Below are 26,829 nucleotides of genomic sequence, written 5' to 3'. Positions count from 1 at the left end.
TGGCACTGCCAGTACAGGGGTGTGTCTAGCATCTAGCCATTGAGTACATTACATTTCAGATCTTTAGGAGTTATAATGGAAATTCTAGATTTAGACTTGAGAAAATTCAGACAGTGCCAGATTTCAGTAATTGACACACTTCCATCAGTGTTCTTTTCCAAAGCTTTTCCTAACTTTTCCAAGAATTCTAATAAATTTGATATCGGAACAAGGATTTCCAAGAACTTTCACAACTTTTCCTTGATTGGAATTAGAAATCTTCACAACTTTCCATGCTTTTTCCATGAAATCCCAGATGAATTTGGCTTTGAAAACAAATATTTTCCACTCGGGTGATTTCTCACTTTTCTTAGTTGTAGACCTATCCTACAGCCTTCCCAAAATAGAAACTTCTAAAACATAGAAATTTTGCAAAAAGATTAAAAAAAGTATGGGAAAATAAAAGCACATGTCGAACAACAAGGAGCTTTATTCATAATGACACCTCACATTTTGCCTAGAGTCTTGTGTTTACCCAAAAACCTATCAAAGACTAGTTTATTTTCTCTTTCCTCAGGGCTTTTGCAAAGAGTTGTTAGATATGAGAAATGGAATTGTCTCTCTTCTTCAGACCATTGAAAAATCGGAGGAAAATGGCTTTTCTGGGTGAAGTCACTCAAGAAAGATGGAGTAGAGTTGTGAATGACATTGATGATTTGACGTAGAGGGAAGTAAAAAATAGTTTAGGGGATGGGTTTTTGCATACTAATCATACATTCAAGGTTAAAAGTGATATCCTAGCTATTTTTATCTCCATTTTATTAGTTATGGGAATACCCAAGCTAGAAGCTATGCAATTGTGTCAAGGAGTTATTAAGAAAAATCTGTTAGGAGATATGAGAGAGCCATTGAAAATGTGGACCGCAATCTGATGATCCCATATCCAGTGGATTTTGATAATGGAGATGGCTTTGGTCATCCCCCTGAGGAAGAAATCACAAAAAGACTGATTTTAATAATGACAGACAAGAGGAATTTTGAAGCATGGAAACTCGCAATAATAAGGAATATTGAATTTCTGCAGACATGGTTAGGGCAAAAGGCAGCCTAGACATTGATTAGTGGAAAAATTACCTCATTAAAGAAGGGTATGTTCCTCTCAAGAGGAAATTCAAGAAAGTGACAACCAGGGAAGGCTATAGTCAATTGAGGAAAAGAAGTGGGATAAGGGTAAGAATGTTGATTCATGGAAGATGTGAAGGAATCGACAAATGAGAGTTTCAATTTATACAAATGACAACTCTACTTCCTCATCCCATAGCGATGATTGTTTCTTTATTGACAACTTATTTGAGGCAAACAAAAGAAGTGGCAGTAGATCCCGGGCTCCATCAATGAACCAAATGGATGAAGGAGAGCCTTCTTCATGGCATTAGGACTCAATTTGTCCAAATAAGATAATTTTTTGGTTTTTAAGTTTTCTCCCTTGTTCTAGGAGCTAAATTTGGTAGAAATAATTCAGTGTTCTAGATGATTAGCTCATTTTGTTTCTAGTATTGCTTAGGGGGTTTAATTTCTCATACTGTTAGACTAGAGATCTCTCCATGTTAGGGGAATAGACTTTGGTTAAACTTTTTCAGAACTTTTAGACATTTAGTCTTCTCAAATGGCTATAGTTTACAATGGTATGGTCCTTATAATGGCTATATCTTATGATGCCATGGACCTCATGAAGATCTTTTGTAATTTTTTCTTAAATTTCATTAATATAAGACTTGGCTTTGGTCTTTTATCGATAAACAAGAAGTTAAATTAAATATTTAACTGCATCATTTATTTTTTAAGGGACTATGGAAAGGCCAAATGTTTAAAATAAAGTATATAGCTTTGAAGTGGCCTTTTATTTAAAAGTGACATACAGGGAAATATTAATGAAAAAGTATTGATGGAAAAAAAAACATTTGCGAAAAATAGCAAAAAAATATTCACAAAAAATAGTGAAAATTTATTTGTGAAAAGAATAGGGAAAAAGCATTTTCAAAAACATTGGGTAGAAAAGCATTTGTTAAAAATAGGGAATTACAAAATCCTGAAAAAATAAGGAAAGGCAAAAGATGGTGTTTTTTCAAAAAAAAATCTTTAAAAAGTTATGGAGATGCATTGGCGAAGGGGATCAAGCATCTTAGGAGTAATATATAAGTAATATTGTGGTGCTCATTTATTCTGCTTTGTTGAATATTGTTATTGCTTATGCTTTGGCTCTTAAGGAGATGGTGCTTCTTCTTGCTGGTTGTGAGAAGGGAAACCCTTGCAGGCAACATTCTCCATGTTGTTGAGAGATAACAATCTAGAGGATTAAGAGCGGCTTAACTATAGGAGTCGCATTGGAGCTTATTGTGAGTTATCACTTAAATCTTCAATGGAAAATATTGCAGATTTGATATATAACAGCTGTTTTGGGAAGTTTGGGAGTTCAGCAAGTGTATTTATTGCTATCTTTATTCTTGTTGCTGCATACCAGTTCCAATTGTGGCATTATGTCGATGTATTGGTTTGAAACCCTTTGTATTTGCTGATTATAATTGCTGCAGACAGTCATATTCATTTCCAGCAAATGGGTATGTTAAATTTGTGCTTGTAATCTGATTTACTCATCTGGGTTTTCGCAGTTTCTGTGATGTCCTGTAACCCAAATAAGCTTTAATAATTAATAATAGAATAAGATTGAATAAAATTGAAATATATAATAAATAAATAATAGAATAGATTTTTTATGTCAATGAAGTAATCAAATATCAATTAATATGGAAGATGTCTGAAAGTGTTAAGAAATAGTAAGAAGCAGTGCTAAAATAATTACCACCGAATAAGAAATGTATGACGAAGAAGAATTTGACAACATACGCAGTCAATATCTTCTATTGTATGTAGGGCACATATAAAGTTTATCGAGTGAAGACGATGGCATTTTTGCAGTGATTAAAGGGTGATGGATTGGTATTCAAAGTAACTATTAAAGCGGTCTATATACTTAACATGATATTTTAGTAGACAGGAAAGAGGATTATTGAGTAGATGGTGGTTACTAGTTCAAAGGGTGCGATTAATAAGAGCATAAAGAAATGTAAGCTAAGTTACTGATTTGGAAGCGGATTGGGAAGTGGATGTAGGATGCAGGGAAAAAATATTTTTTGGATGTGGATGTGGGAGGAAGCATGTGTGTGTGTGCGCGCGCACGTGTGTGTGCACAAAGAAATGCAAGAAATATACAAAAACAAATCATTTGATAGTATGACTATGATTCTTCACCCTTTATCAAAATTCAAGATATTTCAAAATTCATATCAATATGTGCTTGTTCAACATTAGAGTTTAGACAATAAGCTGTAACCAATTGTTCGTGTTAAAGATTCCAACAAAATAAAAACTTGGTTCATGATTGAAGGTTCAATCAACTAATCTGAATTAGAGTCTGAATTAAAAGGACTCCCAAGAAAATTTACATTATCATCATCTCCTCCAACTGCTGAAAGATCATTTGAACCAAAATGGGTTCCATTTGTGCTAGATGCACTATGTGCCACACTATCATCATCATCACCATCTCCAAGTGTAGTAAGATCATGGAATGTTGCATCTAAATTCACACACTCAAGGGATACATCCCACTACTTTGTTGTCCCTTCCTTGTTATGATCATTCTTACGCGACAAAAAACACAATTTGGTGTGGACAAAGACCAAGTTCTCAGCTTTCTTGGAGCCCAATCGGTTGCACTTCACTAAATGGATAAAGGAGTATGTACTCCAATTCCTTCAACAGCTGAAGAACTAGCAGCCTAGATAATGGTCACAAAACATACAAATGAAAAGCAAATAAATTTTAACTTTTAAAGAATGTGTGAAACAGTAAATTCTAGAATGCAAGTGGTAAACATTAAAAAAAAATTAAAAAACTTGTTATAGGACCTTGATTGCAAGAGGTTGAAGATGCTTGAAAGGTTGACCATAAATGTACCACCATGTGATAGCTCCCATTCTATTTTTGGTCTTTTACTGCAAATGGAGAATGCTTTAATCCTGAAGCAAACAGCCCAAATTCTAGCCTTACCTTTTCATGCATTTCTTCCATTGGGAAAAGTTTTGTAAGAGCTTTGTGGCACCCCTCAGCAACCTCCTCATCCAAAAATAGTGCAACTCTACCCGGCATACCAAGTACCTCCTCGCTATAGTACCTAGGAGATTAGGCATATGCAAGGAGGTGTAATGGGGTAGTCATCTTCTCCCAATGATGGTGGATTATTTCTTTCACTTGATTGCATAAGGCTTTTCTTTCTGTGGGGTCAGTCTCATGTGCTTGTACAGAATGTTTTACCTTCTCAACCATGGTGTATATGCCATCATACACATCCCCCAAGCAAGGTGTATCTGTATAACAAAAGCAGATCATAGTCAGAAATCCAATACATATGCCACACGAGCCCACCATCATCCAAAACCAAAGCCCTCACCTTTTGGGTTCTTTTTGAATTTGAGGCCTTCCACATGCCCCATTAATTAGAGATGACCATTTGGCTCAATGCATCTTGCACCTTGAGGAGTCGTCTCATAACAATTGTATGAGATGCAAAATGGGTCTCAACAACCTAAGCAAGTTAACAATATGTCAATTGACAATTGGCATTAAAATTTTAGCTAAATTACAAATTCATGAAATTAGTAGTTTCAAAAAATTAATTTACTTTCAGCAACTCCAATTTGGAGTATGTTCTAAAAATAGATTATAACATGTCGTGGTTAGTCACAACTATTTGTATCTCCTCCCCCTCTTGGTATTTTCTTCACCCAATCTATTTGAGTGTCAATCTGCTGCATTACCAAGTTACGGGAGTGTACAGTGCATGGGGTCCAAAAAATATGGTCATATTGACTCTCAACCAAAGCATCTGCACTCCTGCAGTTTTTGGCATTGTCTGTGACCACCTCTACCACCTTCTCACCACCCACCATCTCAATAGCCTTTATGAGAATTCTAGAAATGAATTGGGAATCCTTCACTCCCCCCTTACAATCAACTACCTTCAAAAACATTGCCCCTTTGGGGGACACTGCAATCATATTAATTAGTGGCCGGTTTTTTTCTATCCTTCCAACCATCTAACACAATAATTACAACCAAAGTTTTCCAAGATCTTTTGATTGGTTGAAGGTCTTTTTCTATGTGTTCTCTCTTGTTGCAATAGAGTCGTATGCACCTTTTCATACCCCGGGCTTGTGTAATCAGCTGGTGCTTCTTTGATTACTTCCACCATTTCCTTCCAATATGGTGATCTCACCAAGTTGAAAGGAAGCCCATTCATATAGAGGCTATGTGCAATAGCTTCATCAGCATGGTCTCTTGACTGGATTTTAAATGCGGTGTGCAATGGGCCTCTTTTGGGGGTTGAAATTCCCACTTCTTCCTCATCCTCTCATGGTACAGATACTTGCAAGAATGGGTGTTGGGAGGATACAATTGGTTTAGTGGTTGCACGTATCTTGCTTTTTGAGGATGGAGGTTGGTAGTAGCTTTTTTTTTTACTTTGGACCAATGCATCATCAGTTTCTTGTTCTCTTACAAATGAAGGTATTTCCACAGGGCTTCCGTAGGCACCCACAAGCCCCATGCCCAGAAAAATTTAAAAAAACGGCAAACTTCTTTAAAAAAATAATTTGCATGTATTGTAAAGTGTTTTTTAAGTAAGGAAACCCTAAAATGACCCAGAGGTGAATGTTGAAGCATTCCAAAGTCATTTTGTATCTTTGTTTGCAGCTACTTCTCATTTGCTTCCCATTTTGCATTGTGAAGGCAAGTTGAGCGTTTTGGAAGAGGATTGATCGGAGGGTGAGAGATAGCTTTCTCAAAGGAGTACCGAACGCATCCAGAAGCCTGTGGATGGTTTCCGAGAAGCATCCACAGGGCTTCTGGTCACATCCAGCACCTGTCTGTATCCACTTCCGTCTCCAACCTCCGGGAGGCCGCATCAGTATTTGAGAATGTAAGTATTAAACACATGAGACATATCTCTTGTCAAGGGACTTACTATTCTTACATATCCTATAAGAAACAGACTTGGTCATTCCTTTATAGGGAAGGGAAAAAAAGATAATTAGTTTTTGGCATCGAACATCATGAAAGAAGACATTATAGAGGAAACTACAAGTAAATTGACAGATTAATAAATCTGTGTTCAATGTCTAGCAACAAGTTTGATAGCCAGAACACATGGGATATATATATATATATTCTCACAACTGATGGCTCTAACAGCCAATATATGGCCAAGGTGATATGAAATATACATTGAATCAATTTATATTAAGTAATCAGCAGCAATACACACACACACATATGTACACATCTGTTTAATCAGAATATATTATATTATATTCAGTCTGTGTGTGTGTGTGTGTTCAGATTTGTTACTACTTAGTACTTGAAGAGTTGGGAATTGAATTATTCCCAACGAGGAGTCGTCTAAATCCCAAAAGGATAGTTTTTTTTACAAGATAAGGTAGTGATCGGCCTCCCTTTAAAACCTTGAGAGCATGGTTCTGTGACCAGATATGGGCTTGGATCTGTAAACTTTCTGGGAAACTATCAAGTGGTCTCTAAGCGTTTTGGATTGCATTTGAGTCTTCTCCCTTCCCATACTGGAGTAATAACAAGATTAGACTTAAATAGTAAAGAACTATAAACAGTACAAGGAGTTCAATTACTTAATATGTGTAATAAATGAACAATATTCTCTATGTAATAATATAGAAATGGAATCATTGTAATTTAGTCCATTTAATTTTGCCCATGAGAATGTTAAAAATGGGTAAATTTTGGTTATAATGGACCTAAATCTTGCAAGGGACATTACAGTTTTCAATATTACTTCAATTTGTGTCAGATTTTGAGTGAATAATTTAAACTTTTGAACATATTATCTCTGTTCTTAATTTGCAACACAAATCCGCATTCTCTTCTATCTTCTCTTCATGTTTGAAAAATGAAAAAAAGACACTTAACAGGGCAGCATATTGCACTAAGTGCCTCAGCACCACACAATTAGCAGAAAGAAGTCAGTTTTAATGAAAGGTGACTGAATATTATCTCACTACTTGAGATAAAGCTATACTTCGTTATACGATATTCATCTAGTTCTTTTAGGTCTTACATATTCATGTTATAACTATGATGCAATGAATGGTTCTTTCATGGTCTGAAGTGCATTGGTCCTAAACACCTTGTTTCTGTTGATAATAATAGAGGGTGCACCATTAATTTGTGCAGGGGTTAGATGAGATTGATTAGAATACCATTGTATAGTACTATAGAAATTAGCAAGGGTTTATCCGAAATGTTATTTATCTTACTATAAGAGGCTTCATAAGACCATTTCTATGCTAGAGTGGAGTATGTGCTCCAGTGAGTGAGAGTAACACACTTGAACAAAGGAGGCAAACTTCTTAGTGAGGGTAAAATACTTACTCTTATGTCGCATCTAATATGTACTAGAACTAAATAGTATTTTTTTCCAAAGGCAAGAGATTCATAAGCAGTTTAAGTAGCTTACAATACCCAAAATGAATGTAAAACACAAAAGAAATACAAAATACAGAGAGAATGAAAGAAAAAAGTTTTATACGAAGAGCTAGTAGAGTTTCATGCCAGAAGAATATTAACATTCAGTTGACTGCAAACAAAACCCTTATATATATAGAGCCAGATCCTACTGATGTAGCCAGTGTGAAAGTTTCTGATCTGGACCATGTCCTGTTCTGACCAGATCTTATAATTGCGTTTCAGAGTCTTAATTTCTGTTTTAGGCAGCAGATTTATCCATTTCATGTAATGTTGTTTTTTCATTTAAATGGGAAATAAGACCGGTGTTGGTAAATTTGCAATTGCAGCATGCTATATTTAGAAACAGCTGACCGTCCTGGATTGCTAATGGAGGTTATCAAGATCATTGCTGATACTAATGTTACTGTTGAGTCTGCAGAGATTGATACTGAGGTAGGGATCATTTATAAATAACAAAATGAAGGTTTTGCTAAACTTTAAATTATTAGGAATTTAGGAGCAATCATTTTATTTCTTTAGTCTTCTTATCGACCATTTTCTTTTTCAGGGTCTGGTTGCAAAAGATAAGTTTCATGTAAGCTACCAAGGAGCTGCCCTGAGGAGTTCTATGGCAGAGGTATTCTTATTTATTCTTTTTTATATTTATCCTCAATTACACATTACATGGATTTAATTTAATCATTGTGTTTATTTTACAGGCGTGAACAAATTGTTTATGATACACAATACATGAATTTCAGTTAATAATTGTATTTTTTTACAGGTGTTAACAAATTGTCTACGATACTATCTGAGAAGACCAGAAACAGAAGAGGACAGTTACTAGAAATTGTTCAAAAGAGGGACTGACAAATTTGTACAACTTTAGGCGAGAGGACACAATTGATGTTATGGCTCTGTACCTCTCAAAACACTTTCATGGTAATGCTAATGACTCATTTTTATATAACGACTTGGCAAATCAACTGCTGAAACCTAGGTTTGAGGTCCATGTCAGGCCACATCAACATGTTTTTGCTGGAGAGTTGTATAAAATACGAGATGAAAATGTTTGTGAATGTGTTATTTTGGTGTGCCAATATAATATGACATGATTTGTTAAACATGATAAAATCTCATTGGTCTTTAGAATGTATGATAGATCGTGAGGTTATCTGTTTCCTCTATAGATGTCTCCTATATGAAATACGTTTTCAGTTTAAAAAGATTTTATTCGACTTACCCAAAAATATCACTATCTTTAACAATAATGATATACATTTAGAAAATAGACCTCAATAAAAAATCTTTTCTTGAAAATAGATTAGTCAGGTGTTCTTCAGTTGAAGGCCTGTAATAAAAGTTTATTCTATCAAAAGGCAAGTAATTAGGAAAAAGTCATTCCATAATTTGTAATAATAAAAATATATCATCTAGTTTATCTTTGTCTTAGTGCGATGATAAGAGACTTGAGTATTACCCTAGGTGTGTCTTATGGAGGAGATAAATATAGTTTATCTGAGATGGTTTAGCTATAATTTTTGGAGGATCGGAACTAATTTGGCCTGAGACAAATTTTAGACTGATAAACTGGTAATGTTCAACTATTGAAAATTTTCTAGAGCACAATCAAAATCAAACAATTGTAGCCGTGGTGTTATTGAATTGAGATATAGTGAGAATATGTGTTGAACTTTGTATATTAAAAAACTATGAGTATGAACAATGAAATAGTATTTCTATAAAATTGTACAATTATGCTAAAAGAAATTTGATTCAATGGTAAAGTTTAAATTTTAAATATCTAAATAGTACTAAGTTCAAATAGTCTAATATGTATGTATGTCTAACTATATATTTCTTTTTGAACATGCATGCAATAATTTATTTGCACCTTGGTAAAAAATATATTGCTAATAAACAAAATTATGTTAGTTAATTGTATTAATATGTATTAGTAATTTGCAAACACTTACAATTAGCTAACATATATGTTGAAATACTATTATTTGTTAGCAATATGTTTTTTACTAAGGTGCAAATAAGTTGTTGTCTAGACAGTGCCATTTGCAAAATTGATATGTACATGGATTCAAATATAAAATATCTAATTACAATTTCCTTGGTGACTAAGAAATGTAATTTAAAAAATTTGCAGGATTTGATTGCTCATAGAGTTGAAAAATGATGCAACTAGTTTCTTCGGATCTTGATAATTATTGGGCTTGAACCATGATTAGCAATTTTCAAATCATGCAACACAGGAATCAAGTTAATAAACAAGTTAAATGGGAAGTTTCAAGGCATGTCAATAGTTTGACAAGGGCTTTAATAATAAGTTCTTGGTTTATTTTTTAATTTTATTTTCTATCTTAGATTAAGTGTCTAGATATTTATATTAGTAGAGGAGACATTTGTCGATAAGCTTGTGCTTGTTTGGAAAAATCATCATTAAAGTTATTAGGAATGAGCTAAAGGCACCTAACAAGGGAAAAAAAAACATAAGCCTAAAAATTACATTTATTTCTATTTTTTTATGAAACAGACATTCATTTTGGCTATTACATTTAACTTATCTATGTTAAACTATAAAAGAGATGTTATATAGAGAAGTATTCTTCTTTTTTCTCGTAATTATAAATTTTAGTTTCAAATTTTTTGTTTAAAAAAATTCAAATAGAATGTGTTTAAATTTTATTTTTGGAATTAAAATTCTTGCACCCAACTAATTCATCAATGATGCTCTTTATCAAATGTATTTATGATAAATATAATTATTGTTCAAAGCATTTGAACATAAGAAAAATTTATTGTCTTTGTATATATAAAATTGATAATGGGATTGTGTGTAATTAAGATTATTCATTTTTAGGGTGCTTCGTTATCTCACTGTTTTTGTAATATCCCCTATAGGGACCGACCTTAATTTATTTATATTTCCTTGTATTTTTTTTTTCATATTTTCATATTTTTCTATATTTCTCCATGTTGGCCTCCCAATGTTAAAAATCTCTATATATAGTTTTTTATTAAGAGTCATGTCTTTTCATGAAGTATATTTTATTGATAATATAAATATATTAATAATTATATTGTAATATATATTATGTTAATGATATATCAATTGTATTTCTTATTATAATATTTTTGAAATAAAAAGCAACAAAAATAAGGGGGTTGGCCCGTACAACCAAAAAGCTAACAACCAGCACACTGCCAGTAAAAACAAGCAAATGGTGGTCACTGCTACAGAGAACAACTAGCAACCAAAAAACACCACACGAATAAACACAACTACCAAAGTATCAACTATACTAATTCTAAAACTATAGCACTAAACATACTATGATTGTTCAAAACATAAACTATTGGCATAAACAAACCAACCCAGCCCAAAAACAACACACGATCATTTACAACTACCAGAGTATCATCTATACCAATCTAAAGACTATAGTACCAAACATACTATTAAAGTTCAGAATATAAAACTGTTGGCATAAACAAGCCAATTCAAGTCTGAGAATAAGCTATAGACCAACAAACCAGGTAGCAGCAAAAGCAAATAAACAACTAGGGCTAAAAACCCCTAGAGACCACCACATTATTTCTCATCCTTATCTTTTCCTTTCCCAACCAGGAGCACCCTAGCCCAATCCTCAGCAAGAAATTTATACAGGAGTTTGTTGCCCTCCATGTCTAACCCCGTCTCATCCTTCTCCTGCACCAATAATTGGAGGGTAGTAGCAGCAACATGGGTAACCTTCAAGGCAAATTTAGAGGAGTAAAACCCATCCTCTAAAGATTTGACCCTTTTCTCCATCTGTTCATTCTTCTTGTTTTGTTCCTCCTCTTTCTCCTTGTTTCTTTTTCTTGCATTCTTATGCGCCTCCTTAGTCTTTGTTAATGGTTGGTTCTCATCTTGCAAAACTTGGGGGTTAGTAAAAACATTGGTTTTTTCCTTTTCCAGAGAGGAGATGGTGATAGGGAAGGTATCCACTTTATTGCTATCCTCACAGAAGGTAATAGGCTGCAAGATAAAGCTAGCCGACATGAGTAGTCTCAGTGGTATTGACATTACCAACAAACACCTGAGTGTTATCAATAGAGTTTTCACTTTTTTCTTTCTCCTCATTCCCTTTTTCTCTCTTGGAGTCAGAATGTTTCTCCTCCTCCAGCTCTCTTTCATTGTTCTTAGAATTGTCCTCTTCTGCCTCCTCGACCCTAAATCTATTTTCCTTTTGTTTATACCTTGCTTGTGTTTTGGCTAACTTTCTCGACCTTCTACCATTTCCTCCCTCCTCCTCTAAATCCCCATGTCCACCTCCACTGGCTTTTCAATTTTGATTTTTTTATTACCCTTTTGTTCAATTATCAGGTTTGGGTTTTTTTTTTTCTTATTATCCCTACTAGGGGAAGGGTGTGGCATGTGGATTATGGTTCCAGTGCTGGTACTTGAAGGGGAATTTTGGTGATGGCGTTGATTATCAACAACAACAACCCTTGAGGGACAGAGGGCAAGATGGAATTGGTAAAGTCTAAAAATCAAACCCTAGTGAATGATAGTGAAATTATTAGCCTTACTTCTCTTCTCCCTAACATCACATATCATGTCCTCGAGGGAATGTAACAGAAAGAACGGAATAGAAATAAAGTCTCTATTTCTAAAATGGTTCAGGAGAGGGAAGTGATAATAATAATAGACTATAAACCTACTTTCGAGCATGAGGTACTTCATGATCACCAAATAGACATCATCCCAAGGAGCCAGTAGCTTATCCCTCCGGAAGCCTCCCCTATAGTGAATAAATTCTTCATCCTTAGCAAAAAAGCTATTCATGTTGGCCTCGTTCATTGTTTTCATAACCTTCTTCCATTTTTTCCCTTTCAAAGAGAAACCAGTGGCCATCGCAATAACCTCCTCATTTACTTGGAATGTGATACCATTTATGGTAACTTTGCAGTCGCCATCCTATCCTTAAAATTTTCTATCTTTGTTGGCTCTAATTGATTCAAATCTCCACCCATTTCTTCTCTGTTGATTCCTGACCCCCCAACCTCAGTAATTTGCATATGAACCTTCTTACCCTCAAGCTTGCTGACAACAGGGATATTTTAAATCAATAATAGCACTACGACATTGAAAATAACATCTCTAGGGCCTTTAAACATCCTACAAGCATGGTTTTGAGGCACTTCGAAATCCCATACAATTTCATTATGGGATTCATGCATACTTTGCATCATAACTCTAACATCCCTGAAATCTCTGACAATATCTGTAATGATATTTTTTGTACTTTCAAAAAGAATATGTTTAAAATTTTGCATTATGTTACCATAATTGCAAAGTAACTCTTGCCTCAAATTGCATCTATTTATTATCCACCCTGTACAGTGTCTTGTCATCTTACCTTTATACTTCTTATTAAATTTAGCAAGCTTTGCCTTCCTAGATATGATATTGCCAAATTTGGCACTGGTCTTTATTTGTTTAGCCGTGCTCAATTTTTGTTCCCCCCCCTTCCTTGCAAATTAGTGCCTTAATTTCCTCTTTTAGGATATCCATGCTTCTCTAGCACGTAATTTCTTTTAACCCAAACCCCATGGCAGCAACAACATCCACCTCCATATTACCTTCCCTATATATGTGTTGTAACTATATTTTTTTCATCCCATTTAGGATATGTCTAATATCTGTGATAATATTTTGGATATTCCAGCCTGGCTATAAGACTCCCTATCACCATATCAATTATTAATTTAGAATCACCTTCTATAGTTAATTCCTTTATTTGCATATCATTAATCAATTGTAGGCCCCAAAGTAGAGCCATCGCTTCAGCCATGTTATTACTTCCTCCACCAACTTTCCCATAATATACTAGCAGCACTTCACCATTCCCATTCATCAGCACTCCACCCGCAATCCCAACACCCTCTCTTGCAGCATCATCAAAATTTAATTTAAGTTGTGTTATTGTTGGTGGTTTCCATCTTGTTTGTTGTCTCTTTATTGCCTTAGAGTTATCAAAATGATTAAAGTTCCAGTGGATACCCCATCTTTTCGCTATTTGGTATTCATTCCTTCCTAGTTCTTCCTTCGGTATCTTACATTTGGTAATCATTATATTTTCTTTTAGCAGTTTCTCCATAATTCCCATTAATACCTCCATAGGCCTTTCCTCTTCCCTAAAGATTCTATTGTTTCTTTCCTTCCATATATGCCAGCAAATGTATGGTGGGACAATTCTCCATAGGAATACCAGCTTGGGGTGATAAAAGGGACAATCCCAGTTTTTCACAAATTGACTCAAATTTTCTTTCAGCACCCAACACAGTCGAAATTTCTCCCACACCAACAACCAAATCTTTAGAGTATATGGGCATTCAAGGAAAAGGTGAGAGATACTCTCCTCTTTTTCTTTATAGAAATATCATCTATTTGTGAATATGTGTATATTCAAATCATCACTAATTTGGCTACTTTTGTCTTGTTGTAATGATGAAAAGTGCATATCAATGTTTTTTTAATGTTTTGGGTTTCCTTTGTCTAGAGTGCATTTCATGCAATAACAACTAGACAAATGACACATATTTTTGTGTGAATTTGATTCATATTATCAGTTTATTTGATTCCCCATCAATCACACCTCTTATTCTCAAAGGTCGATCTTGCTTTCTAGATCAATCATTCTCTATCTTGGATTAGATTTGCAAGTGTGACTTGATCCAAGTCAATTTGATAGTCTCATATCTATTAAAATGAAGTTAAAACTAAATTTGTTTGACTTACTAGTAGTAATGAGCTAACCTAGTTTATATGTTTGTGTTAATTTTGTGTTATATTATATTTTAAAATATTGTCTTGATCTTATTAGACCATATCAGACAATAGTGAAATATGACTTTAGTGTAATGTTGACCAAATTGAACAAGCAACAAATATAACTTGGGTGCACAATATTTGTATATTTCGATACATTTACCAATATATTGGAATATTTGTGTTATGTTGTCATATTGATATTTTTTGGATGACATTTGATATGTATGGAATTACATTTTTTAGCATTACATCATGATTTATATAATACAACCATTGATAGCATGGTTTCATATGTTCTCCCTTAGTTTAACGTGATGTCATAATATTGTTAGTCATATGCATATGAAACTATCTCTTGCTCGATTAATGATTGTCTAATGTTATTTATTTATGTGAATTAATTTGAGCTTAATTGGAAGCATACATTTAATCTTTGATTGGAATAGAGGATTTATTATTATGATACGATTAACACATTTATAAGATTGTGTGTGTGTGTGTGTGTGCATACGTACGCGTGCGCGCGCACGTGTGTGTATACATTTGTTAGTATTTGTTTATTTGTGTGTGTGTATTTCTATATTTATGATTGTGCATGTGTGGGTGTCTATGTGGATGTGTATTTGTGTGTTGTTGTTGGTGGTGGTGTATATGTGTGTGTGTCTTTCTCTATGTGTCTTATGTGTGCATGTACAAGAAAACACACTCATTTTTCCCTTTAGGTTTGTGGGAACACACACTTTATTGGTCTATGAATCACCTTGCATATTGTTTCTATGTTTATGATTGTGCATGTGTGGGTGTGTTTTGTTGTTGTTGTTGTTATTGTTGTCTATGTGTGTATTTCTCTATGTGTCTTATGTCTGCATGTACAAGAATATATGCTCATTTTTTCCTTTAACCTTGTGGGAACACACGCTTTAGTGGTCTACTAATCACCTTGCATTGTGTTTTTTGTTCGTTGTAATCATTTTTTATTTTATCCTCCTTGAGGCGTTGATTTCCTAGTATACTATGGCTTGCTAGTGTGATTGTTCTGTTGTAATACTTGAATCACCCAACATAACTTGTTGGCTAGTGCAATTCATGGCATGTTGATGGACCCCTAACATGATGCAACTTACTAGTTTATGGATTATGGATGCTTCTCTCATCCTATGGAGTATACTCCTTTATCTTTCTATAAGGTTTCTTGTGATTTTGATATAGTACTCTAAGAATGGTACTAGTTATTGAGAGAACCTTTACATCAAGGTCTTCTCACCTAGTTGACTTGAAACCTTCTGTTTTATTTAATACTAACGTTATTTTCTTTGTATTTTTTTTCTTGTATTGTTATATCATAAGCTTGGGTACTTGCACATTCCTCAACTTAGTACCATCATGTCCCTAGTCTTCATTGATCTTAGTTGTCCTCTATGTTGCCCTTGTTTTAGTCTCCTACTATCTGACATAAAATAACTTGTCTTAGTCGAATCCCAAAATGGGTAAGTCCAAGTCTTGTTTAAGTCTAGTCTCTTCTCATCAGGATTTTGGATTTTCCATTCTCCCTTTGCATTTCCAGCCTCATCATATGGGTTAGGTCAAAATCTTGCATTTAAGTCAACCGTATGGGGCCTCAAGTCTAGCTAGGTGGAATAGGTCCTTAGGATCACCCCCAATGAGAAGTAAAGTGAGTCAAGTGTGTTGTTTCCACCCCTTTGGAGAAGTTAGATTATCATGGTTTGAGCTTCTACTGTGACCTAAAAAGAGTTGGAGTAGCTTCACACCCACAAGTATAAATTATTTCTCGAATTATGAAAGGCTAAGTTTGTGTGTGGTAATATTCAACAAAGATGCTATAAACATAGCTCACAATTCAAGAAAATGGCTATCAAGTTGCGACTCCACTAATTGAAGCCAAGTTGGGCCCACGGGAAGTTGAAAAAGAACTAAGTCTCAAAAAGTTTGAAGGCAAGATTTAAGGAAAGTGCTTCTCCTCATGCAACATCGTGAGAAATTGGAGAATGTCAAAGTTAAAGCTTGCAAGAAAGTAAGAAAATGGCTTCTACAATGTTTTCACTTCACCAAAAAGAGTAATCAAGAAAGTAAGAAAATGGCTTCTATAACGTTTTCACTTCACCAAAAAGATTAATCAAGGTGGAGACTAGATCCTGCATGATTAAGGGACACCACCAACTTAGAGGCTACAATAGAAGTCAAACAAGTAAACGAGCCACTACTTCCATGTTAAAAAAAGGAAGGTGAAGTGAAAATTTAATTCTTGGAATATGAACCATGAGTGATGTGATGGGATGAGATCACTTTCGAGTCGTTAACTAGTGGGCATTAAACAAAAATTTGATCATTACATAAAAAGGCCACTTCCCATTTAATGCAAATACCTCTCATTTGTGCGATGCGAGAAATTCAGGCTAGAAACCCATAAAGGAAATTTTATGAAATAAATTTGAGTAAATGTCATCATCATTGTTTCTCAAACAAGCATTTTTATTTTCACAGCGAACTAAAGCTATTACAAATTATTTTCAATTCTAGGACATGGTGACCAAATTCGTAGGATATGCCAACTTGAATGGGATTGACAATAAGTTGAAGAGCATAACTGATACCCAGTTGTGATTCTACGACTTGGGTGATCTGCATAGAAGGTTGAACTTTGAACATTTGCACCTAATTACTTGGAAGTTGAAGGAGAGTGGCCAAGTGGAGACTGCAAGGTTCTCAATAGCTATCTAGGCCCCATAAGGATACTTGAGTGTATAGATCAATATGACTTGGCTACTCATCATATCAAAACCATGCCCAACAATGAGGTGTTTCTTATCATAGACATGCATACTATGCAAAATTATTTTAAGTTGCTTGCCCACCAAGTGTTCAAAAAAATGGATTTATGGAACTCTGCATCGAGTTACAATGAGAAGAAGACTATAAATAAAGGGAATGTGTTAGCCTCATGGTTCTAGAACCCCAAGGGAAGTAAGAGTAAGCTATCAAGAACCTCGTATGGCACCAATTTGAAGCAAAACATTGTAGACATCTTAGTATTATTACACTGATTGAAGGGTAACAAAGATACCTTAAATTTTGTTGAACATTATTATTACTTGGTGCAAGTAATTTGCACGAACAATGAATATGTGGATTGGGTGCAAATTCTAAGCAACGGTTAGCATTGTGGTTGCAAACTGCCAAAGTTAAAAAGCAGTAGCTATGGTCCAATTGTGGCTCGGTCTACCCCATGTTGAGGAATTATATGATGAGATCCAAGTGTATGATTTCTACCCCAACCTCCATCTTCATGAGTTGCACAAAATTTTCAAGGGTGAACAATGCCTTCACCATGAGGCTATGTAGAGAATTGTAGGGTTGTCTGGAAAGGAGACTGTCCCCTAAAGCCCTTTCCGCAATCACTTAGTATAGAATTTACTTCATACAATTTCCTTCCTTCTCTTACATCAAGATTAGAGGATTTGATGATTTTTGTGGAAGTTTCCATGATACCTAGATGATAAGATCATCCTAGTAGAGCTTTGGTGACGAATCCTCAAAGGGAACACTCTGTTCATTGATGCTCAGAAGGTAGGAATCCCTTTTCCTGTCATTATTGGAGTCTATTCATGTTTATCAAGGTCAAATGCCAAGAATCTATTGAAAGCATTCAAGGAGAAATACAAGATGGAATCTTACGGGTTGTTGAGACTAAAATTTGACCCTATAAATTACGTTGGGATAATATGTAGTTGGGGTCAAGCTTTAGGCATTTCCTTGAGCTCGAAGATTATTGGGTGAACTATGACACAGAGTTGGTGAGCAGAAAAATATTTTATTCAAGGCTCAAACTTTAGCAAGTGAAGATGTATAATGTGAATATCGATGTAGAAGGGATCAAAGATGACATACGATATATGCATTCGTCTACATATTTGAAGGAAATCAAGGACACCCCCATCAATTGCACTCCACGTCTTGAGCCCACAACTCAAACCTTGGATGAGATAATGGTTAGAATTATTCAAAGGATAGATGGGTGGGTAGAATAGACTAAGGCAAGGAAGAAATCAACTAGAACCTCACCCTCAGCCTCCAATTCACCTTGCCTGTTGTTGTTGCCACCAGTTTTGCAACCACCTCAGCTCTCACACCTAGCCCCACACAAACTAATGGTGGAGGAGATCATCCTCCTGAAAAGAACATCCCCACTCAGTCTACATGCAGAGGTGGTCCAGATCCCAATGTAGGAATAGTCAAAGAGGTGGAAAAAGAAAAAGGAGACAAGGAGCCAAAGAAATACGTTGGTGTGCAATTTATCAACTTGAATGGCTCTAATGGTGGCCAACCTTTAAATGGGGGCAACAGTGACACACAGAAGTAGGGAACACCACAAAACCTGGGGGACCAAGGTAATGCTCCTACTACTAGTGTTTCTACTCAAATCATTATTTTCATTTTCTCTTCCAAGTAGAAGCAAACCTCTCCCATAGCAATGAATATATTCGATGAGGACTCCCTCTAGTCTTCACTTAATGTCTTAGCTACACAATCATGGCTAGGGGGTACCTTAGAGAAGAAAAGGAAAAGAGTAGAGGAGAGTTCTCCCACTAAGGACCTAATCCCTCAGGGTATAAAGCCCTCTACCCTAGTCCAAAAAGAAAAGAAATTGTGCATCATAGCTTCCCTCGAAAGAGATGTCAACACCAGTCATGTTGTTGTGGAGATAGATTAGGCCTAGAAAGGAGATTTGGCATCCCTCTCCCTCACAAATTTTATTGTGTAGGCACATGACATGGTTCTAGCCCAACATGACACCATGGTTGAGATGTGGAAGTTTAGTAATCAACATATAGAGGAGGAGCTTGAGGAGTTGAAGGTATCAAAAGCTTGCCTAAAGGTTTCCAAAAAAGAACTTACAGATTACATCCAACAATTGGTCACTCTATTGGCATTCCTCCTAGGAGATTCTTCTACTACCAAGTCCTTCAATTTTTCTACAGAGGAGAACAAAGCCTTAATCGCTAGATTCAGGAGGAAAGACATTTTGGTCAAATTAGGTGTGGGTGGGGTGAAGATATGAAGATCAGGGGTTTACTCCTAATTGAGAAGTTAGGCGCTCTTTGCAGAAGGGTTGTGAAATTGAATGAGATTATGTTCACCAATCTCAGATCTCTTAGAAAAAATGTGGAGAAATATAAAGATTCCATGTCTTTATTGCATGAAATTATGAGTTTGAAGATTGAGAACGCCATCAACTTGGGGATCCTAAAAAATGGTGACAAACCTCTATCTCATTGGATGTGATCTCTTAATTTAAAAAGAGAGTATGGTCAAAGAAACAATTGAAGAAAGTACATGAGTTACTAAAAAAAATAGAAGAAACCATTTTTGGGTATCTTTAGGAGCAACATATAGAGTCTCATGTGAGCACATGTGGGGAAGTGGTTGATATTGAACATATGAAGACTGTGTTTCAAGATTTCATAGATGAATTGGTGTGTCCCACCAATTTAAAATCTTTGAACTTCATAAGTTAACTGCCATATATGGGATGCTGGAAAAAGTATCAAAGAAGTTGCAAGTTGGGGCTGATGTCATTGAAGTGTTAGTTGCAGATCATGACTTTTGGATGATTTAGTCAGATAATGTATAGGTTCCCAATGTTGAAGATCTTGTAGCCATCATAGTGCCTATGAAAAGACATAAAGTGAACCAAGAAAGTGCCAAGCCAACTAGTGATGGAATTTGACACGCTTCAACTCCCTAGGCTTAATTATTATTTTTTTCCAAAATGACAAGCGTTATTTTCCCCCCATTTCAAAGCTTCTCTTATATCTTCTCAAAGATGTTATCTTTGTAATGATAGGAAGTTAAAGGGCCTATATGTAATACTTTGAAAATCAATGAAAAGGGTCGACAAAGTTTGGTGTGAAATTCTCCCCCCTGTTGTTGAGACAACTGAGTGAGTCTTGAAGGTTTTGTCATAATTTTTTGTTCAAATAGTTAGTCATCTTATTTTCTGCATATGGTGAATAGATATAAATTGCATTGGATAGTTTAAATTTTGAGGTAAAGTAGAGACTTTCTTCAAATTTGGAACTAATAGTAATCAGATTATTGTTGTGATTTGATTTTGTTCCTGTGACTACTCGTTTGCATCCACAGAGTTAGTTAATCACATTATTCAAATCATGAACACGGAAATGTTATAGTTGCATGTTTAGTTAGAAGAAGATTTGGGAAATCCAACTCATTCATAGCCATGAGTGGGACTCAAATTCAGTTGCAAACCAATTTTCTTGCCTGAATCTATTGTGGATATGAAAGATTTGGATATTGCTTCTACTACTCTTGGGTCAAGAGTGCACCCATTTTAATTAGAATTCTAACAAAAATTCATTGTACATCTCATACATAAGGGAGTTGTACCTTACAATTTAAGGTGAGTCCAACGGTTTAGCCTAGGTTTTCCAACTGTTGATGAATAAGTTGTCTTCCCACCATTTGGGCATTGGAGTGAAACACAAGAAATATCAAATCTGAGTTTTTAGGAAGAACAAGAGGATATCATTGGCCAGTCGAATACCTTAGCATGGAGAATGAGAAGGAGACTCAAAGATTATAGAAGAGTGAGCCCAATTTTGGAAGAAGAAGAGACATTAGACATGAACTTGGAGAGAATTCATCAAAGGCGAAGGTTGAGATGTGTTCAACAGCAAGTCACATAATTGAACCATTAAAGATAGCAAATTGAGGACATCTATCCAACCTGGAGTCAAAATGGTACACCATAAGTGCTAGAGGGCAAGGTAAGACGAATTCTATCTTTGAAGAATTGAAGAAAGAAAATTTCTTGAGATAAACTCCATACTTAAATATTTAAGCCATATAAGTTTTTTGACAATAAATTATGTCCATCAGAGTAAGAGTCGATTGGCTTTGGCCCCAAAGCAGCAAAGTACAACGACATCCATTTGTGACTCCCTAGCACTACATGGAGTAGCTTCCCCCACAAGGTTTAACCTTCAACCAATCCCTATCGTGGTACCTAGAACAATGCTCATGTACCATGAGGAGCTACAATAGGTCCTCTAAACTTGGTTGGACCTAATGACCTTCCTTGAGGGTTAAGGAAGCAATTTTTGAAGTTCGCATGAATGGAAAGGTTTCAGTAGAAGAATACATTGCATCATTCTTCATGCATGCAGTGTCATGGCTCCCCAACACAAGGATGTGGTTGTTCACCTATTTGTGGAGATGCTAGTGGACAGGGCAGCAATTAGGTTTCAGCACCTTCCTGTGGGATACATCACCAATTGGGTTGACATGACAAGACAATTCAAAGAAAGATTAATGAGTGTAAAATAGAGCATACTCTACTCTCCCAACTTTGCCACATGAAGAAAGAACCCGCCATCACTATGCATAAATTTGTAGCAAGATTCAACAAGTTTTTTAATTGCATCCTGGTTAAAAGAAAACCCACCCTCTAAACATTTTTCCTTGGTGTTATGCCTCCAGATATAAGCTCCAAAACTCTCTACTTTACTTTGTCGGCTACGCTTAATCAACGCACACTAGAACCGTTGATTAAATGTGTGTGTGTGTGTGTGTGTGTGTGTGTGTGTGTGTGTGTGTGTGTGTGTGTGTGTGTGTCTACATATGTATATATATAGACATATACATATGTGTGTGTGTCTGTGTGTGTGTCTGTGTGTGTGTGTGTGTGTCTGTGTGTGTGTGTGTGTGTGTGTGTGTGTGTGTGTATGTATGTATTCATATGTATATGTATGTAAGGTGATTGAAATCCTTTAACCAGGTCACATTTAAAAGTGTATATTGTAACCTTTAACAAGGTTTCCCTTTCATAGGGTATCACTTCGGAAGAGTGAGAATTGGTAGCATGTTACAATTGGTTTTTTCCAAATTAGGTTTCCATGTAAAATTCTTGTGTCATATTGTGTGAATGTTCTTATGTTGTTTCATGTTCATTTCTGCAAAGTTGTTTTGACCTAGGACAGTTACCTACAAATTTTAAGTACTGTATGATCTAATGGATGTATGCATGACAAGATTTTATGGATATGGATCTACTAAGCATTGAAAATTTTTATTTGTACATCTGGACCTTGGATAATTTACTCACCCCCCCCCCCCCCCCCTCCCCCCTCCTCAATTATTCTAAAAAAATTTGACACTCTAGATCTTGAACATCAATCAACTTTGTATTGAAAAGAGTGCTTGTAAAGACCTCCATAGTAGTCATATGCTCTTTTTTTATCCTCAATTAATTTTCACTCAGAGTTCTTGTAGGGACAATATATTTTGTAACCACATCATTCTAATATTAACCACCCATACCTTTGAGATAAGGTTTCATTCTTCCACTCCATATAGGATAATTCTCCCTTGTGAACTTAGGACCTTCCTTTCTCATCATCTTTGGGTATTTTCATTGAGCTATGAAACTTCAACACAATAGATTACTAGTGCTCTGATACCAATTGTTAGTCCTAAGGGATTAGATTACTAAAAGAAGGGGTGAATTAGTAATCAACTAATTAAACAAATTTTCAACCTTAAAACCCTTATCATGCAAGAATAACTTAATATTAGAAAATGAAAACTTCAAATGCATTAACACATTCACAAAATTGACACAAAGATTTGATATTGTAAAAACCCAGTTCGGGTAAAAATCGTAGTAAGGATTAGTGCTCACAAATTGTGCACTCTTCTAAAGTATTCCATGTGAGGAGATTAACCCTATTACGAGTTTCAAAGACAGTATTAGGTATCACCTAGTTAAAGGATTTACCTCTAGCCATGTTAGGAGATTTACCTTGTTAGGAGTAGCCATGTTAAAGGATTTACAATAGAGGGCATGTTAGGATCCAACTAGTTAAGGTATTTTACTATTGCAATTGTTAGGGAACACTAGAAAAAATGATCTATGGAATAGCACTAGCTCTACTTAATCAAATCCACTAAAGTTTTCACAAAATACTTAACCCTACCCTGGCTTGATCATAACTTACACCCTTGAACTACACTTATCCAACCATGATTACGAACATTGAATATTCATCTTCAACCAATATATATTAGAATTTCAAGTCCATTTCCTTAATTGGGCCCCAATTTTGAAATTGATATTCAAATATCCTACTAAGATCTAATACACCATGATAGCCTTCATTTTCACTATGCTAAAATTTTGAATATTCATTGTGAAAATGCTCTAAACTGTATTGCATTGTTAGTGTTTTGTGTCTCACTTATTTTTAGTTTTCAAAAGAACCCTAACCTAGTTATTTTGTCGTAGCTCAATATTGAAAATATTTCCCTAGGGGAATAATTTGGTATCCTAAGGTCATGTTTTTACCTTGTCATTAAAATTATTTGTTAAATATGCAACCTTTTATACCCTTACCCTAGGTTTTATTCTAGGCAAGATATTGTTTGCTATTCAAAATTATCTATTACGATCTCACGATAAGGTTTTTAAGTGTCTGGTCATAGGCCTCAAGTCTGAGTCCCTCAATCCTAAGATACATTATGTGTTCAAAGCATCACTGGTGTTCAAATTGAGATCCTTGATCTTGTTTCTCTCTTTATATTGGGTCATCTTATGTGTTGGTTAGAAGGGTTCGAAGTCAAAGTTACGATGCTACAACAAGGTGGTGATTGGGTGATCGGAAGAAAAGTAGGATTCTCGACCATATGATGAGGTATGTGTCAAAGGGTCATAGAAGTATAAAGTGAAAAGGTTAAATAGGGACCCAATGTACGACATAAAATGTGTCATAGAATTGTGAAAGAAGAAGTAAAGACCAACAACTATACAAAATAAGGTGATCGTAAGATCGCAATGGCACAAACGTGCAGATGGTTAAGTGTCCCGACCACATGATAGAAAAAGGATCAAGGCATCATAGATAATTTCAAAAGGGTTTATGAAGATACAAAATTCTTATGATTGTGGGATCACATAAGCATTTTTTAGGATGTTTGATAGCACGATAAAGGCACGATCATAAGATCATAAGCTAATGATGATGAAGCATGATGGAGCAAAGCATAGCTACATGAAGTTTTGAGATATGTGGCATGTTATGTTCTTTGATGCTATGGAAAGCTATAAATTATAAGATCTTAAGGGAAAGTTTAAAGACTTGTGAAGCTACGAAGCAATGTTAGATCATGAGATCATAGAGGTGAAAAAGAAAGCTTCTGATGCTACAAGATCAGTTTATAATTGTGTTCGTAAGGTCATAAAGAATATAATGCTAAGACATGATGTTATGATATCTTTGTGACTGTAACATCATAAAATTTTAGAAGGTAACTACTAAAGTTACAAGACCTAGCATCAAACCATGATCATAGGATCGTAAGATAGTTAAAGTAAGGATAAGATGTTGCAACAAGGTTTCTAAGTTTTTTTGTGAGATCGTAAGAAGCCTAAGGGAAAGTTCTGAAGGCACGATAAATGATGTGTCATAAAATTATGGAAGCCTTTTCTAGGTTTATAATGGTAAGATAAGGAGTTTAGTTTTGAACGATCATGAGATCGTAGAGCCAAGTTTTCCCTCTTAAGATGATATGAAGGATTTTTTCTTCAAGGTGTCATAAGATCTCAAAGCCCTAATCTAACATAAAAATAAACTTTTTGCCTTTCTTCTAAGCTAGAATAATGATGAGAAACCCTAACCAATAAAAAATGAGTAAAGTACGAAGATTTTCTAGATAGACGGTTATATGGACACTCCATCTAAGGTGACAGAAAGCACTAAAATTAAGACTCAAGCATGCAAACTATCAATGCATAGAATGGGTTAATGAAGGTACGCTCAGCATAAAACATTCCATGATCTAGTACTCAGTTACCATTTGCAAAGATTAGAGTTTTCAAAGAAATCACAGAGCTTCCAATGTCGGTGGATTGCTATCTTCAAAGTTATTTGCAGAAGTCTGCCAATACTTATAGTCTATTATACAAGATGTCTTACAAGGACGTAGAAGAGATACAAGCATCAGAAATGGAAATCATAGAAACTCCAGCCTCAAAAGGAGGAAAAACCAAACAAAAGAAACCAAATAGGTTTGTGGAGGAGTGGATAAAGTTGGTTCTAGGATCCTCTAATGTCATTTCTGCAAATGATCATGCATTCATGGACCCATATGCCCTCTGTAGAGATACTAAATGTTCTAGAGTCTAGCTATGAGCTTTTCAGATATTTCTACAACAACAAAGAAAAGAAGATTCCTGTTTGCAATCCATGGAAAAAGAACCTGGCAAAGTTAATCTTTCCAGAATTTTTTGTAGATGTTGATTTAGTAAAGGCCTTGATCAAATCTTATAACCCAACCACCAAATCATTCCACATGAGGGATGGGACTATTATGTGTACACTAGATAGGGCTTCTTTCATTGAAGCATTTAGATTGGATGGTGCCATGAGTGAACTAGTCGACCTAATTGACCTACAAGGAAAATTTGGAAGGAACACCAAAGGCATATACTAGGAAGTCAATGCTACAACATAATCCCATGGACCTAAAATAAGTGGGAGACTATCCAAAGAAAGTGGACAAGAAGATGCCACTAGATAAATTTAAGAATTATTTTGTGAAAATTGTATATGGTGTCCAAAAGGTAATTGGAAAGCATGGAATAGACATGGTGTATGGGGCAGAATTCACCATAGCCAAAGATGTGCAAGACTCCTACCATGGAGGAGAATATGATTATGTTGAGTATATTCTAGCAAAGATGAAGGAAAACATTGGACTAGCCTAGAATGGAGAAATGGAAAAATTTAATTTTCACCATTACTCACTGTTGATGCACCTGATCTTGTACAAAAATGTGGGGTATATAAGCCTAGACTTTATTGATCATACAACTGATGCCAATGGAGAGATGCCTATCCAATTGTGGACATAGGTATGAGACAATTCTTATCATTATTTTGATTTTGTCTTATTTTTTAATAACTTTAGTACTGTTATAATGAAGATGCTAGACCGTTACTTTAGAGAACCTAAGGTATTGAAAAGTTTATTGAGACTAGCCCTACTCCCAAAAGGCAAAATATTAGACCACAACTGGGGGGATATTTTCTGATTTCCAACCTTTCCTTTGTTGAGGGTTTATGGTTTTCCCCAACCCCCACATATTTTTCCAAAATCCATTCCCTCCCAAACTAGCCATCATTGAATTCATGTAGCAGTTATTTATGGTTAATAGGGAGTATCTAGGGCCTAAGATACATAAGGGCACTTTCCTATGTAGGTTTTTTAAAGTAGGGGAATTTGTAATTGGAAAAGAATTCCTTGACCAAATCCATTCTTATCTTCATCATTACAACTTGTCTATTGGCTCATATAGAATGTACGATCCTAACAACAGGATAAGGAACTCCCTA

General features: G+C 35.2%; 1 protein-coding gene across 1 annotated transcript in view; it reads left to right on the top strand.

Moving 5' to 3' along the window:
* LOC149566133 (ACT domain-containing protein ACR12-like) overlaps window positions 1–8,706 on the top strand; it is a 220,169-nt gene extending 211,463 nt beyond the window's left edge. The window contains exons 8-10 of the mRNA XM_089819562.1: window positions 7,920–8,025; window positions 8,141–8,209; window positions 8,357–8,706. Of these exons, the coding sequence (XP_089675688.1) occupies window positions 7,920–8,025; window positions 8,141–8,209; window positions 8,357–8,419 (238 nt within the window). The 3' untranslated portion in view covers window positions 8,420–8,706. The remainder of the gene's footprint in view (window positions 1–7,919; window positions 8,026–8,140; window positions 8,210–8,356) is intronic.
* Window positions 8,707–26,829: the final 18,123 nt, after the last annotated feature.

This window comes from Cupressus sempervirens, chromosome 3 (genome assembly GCF_028749045.1).
Source record: "Cupressus sempervirens isolate cs-2001-9-10 chromosome 3, ASM2874904v1, whole genome shotgun sequence".
In the NCBI taxonomy this organism is placed as follows: domain Eukaryota; kingdom Viridiplantae; phylum Streptophyta; class Pinopsida; order Cupressales; family Cupressaceae; genus Cupressus; species Cupressus sempervirens.
Note: the sequence above shows the minus strand (reverse complement) of the source record. Positions and strands in the feature narration are given on the sequence as shown.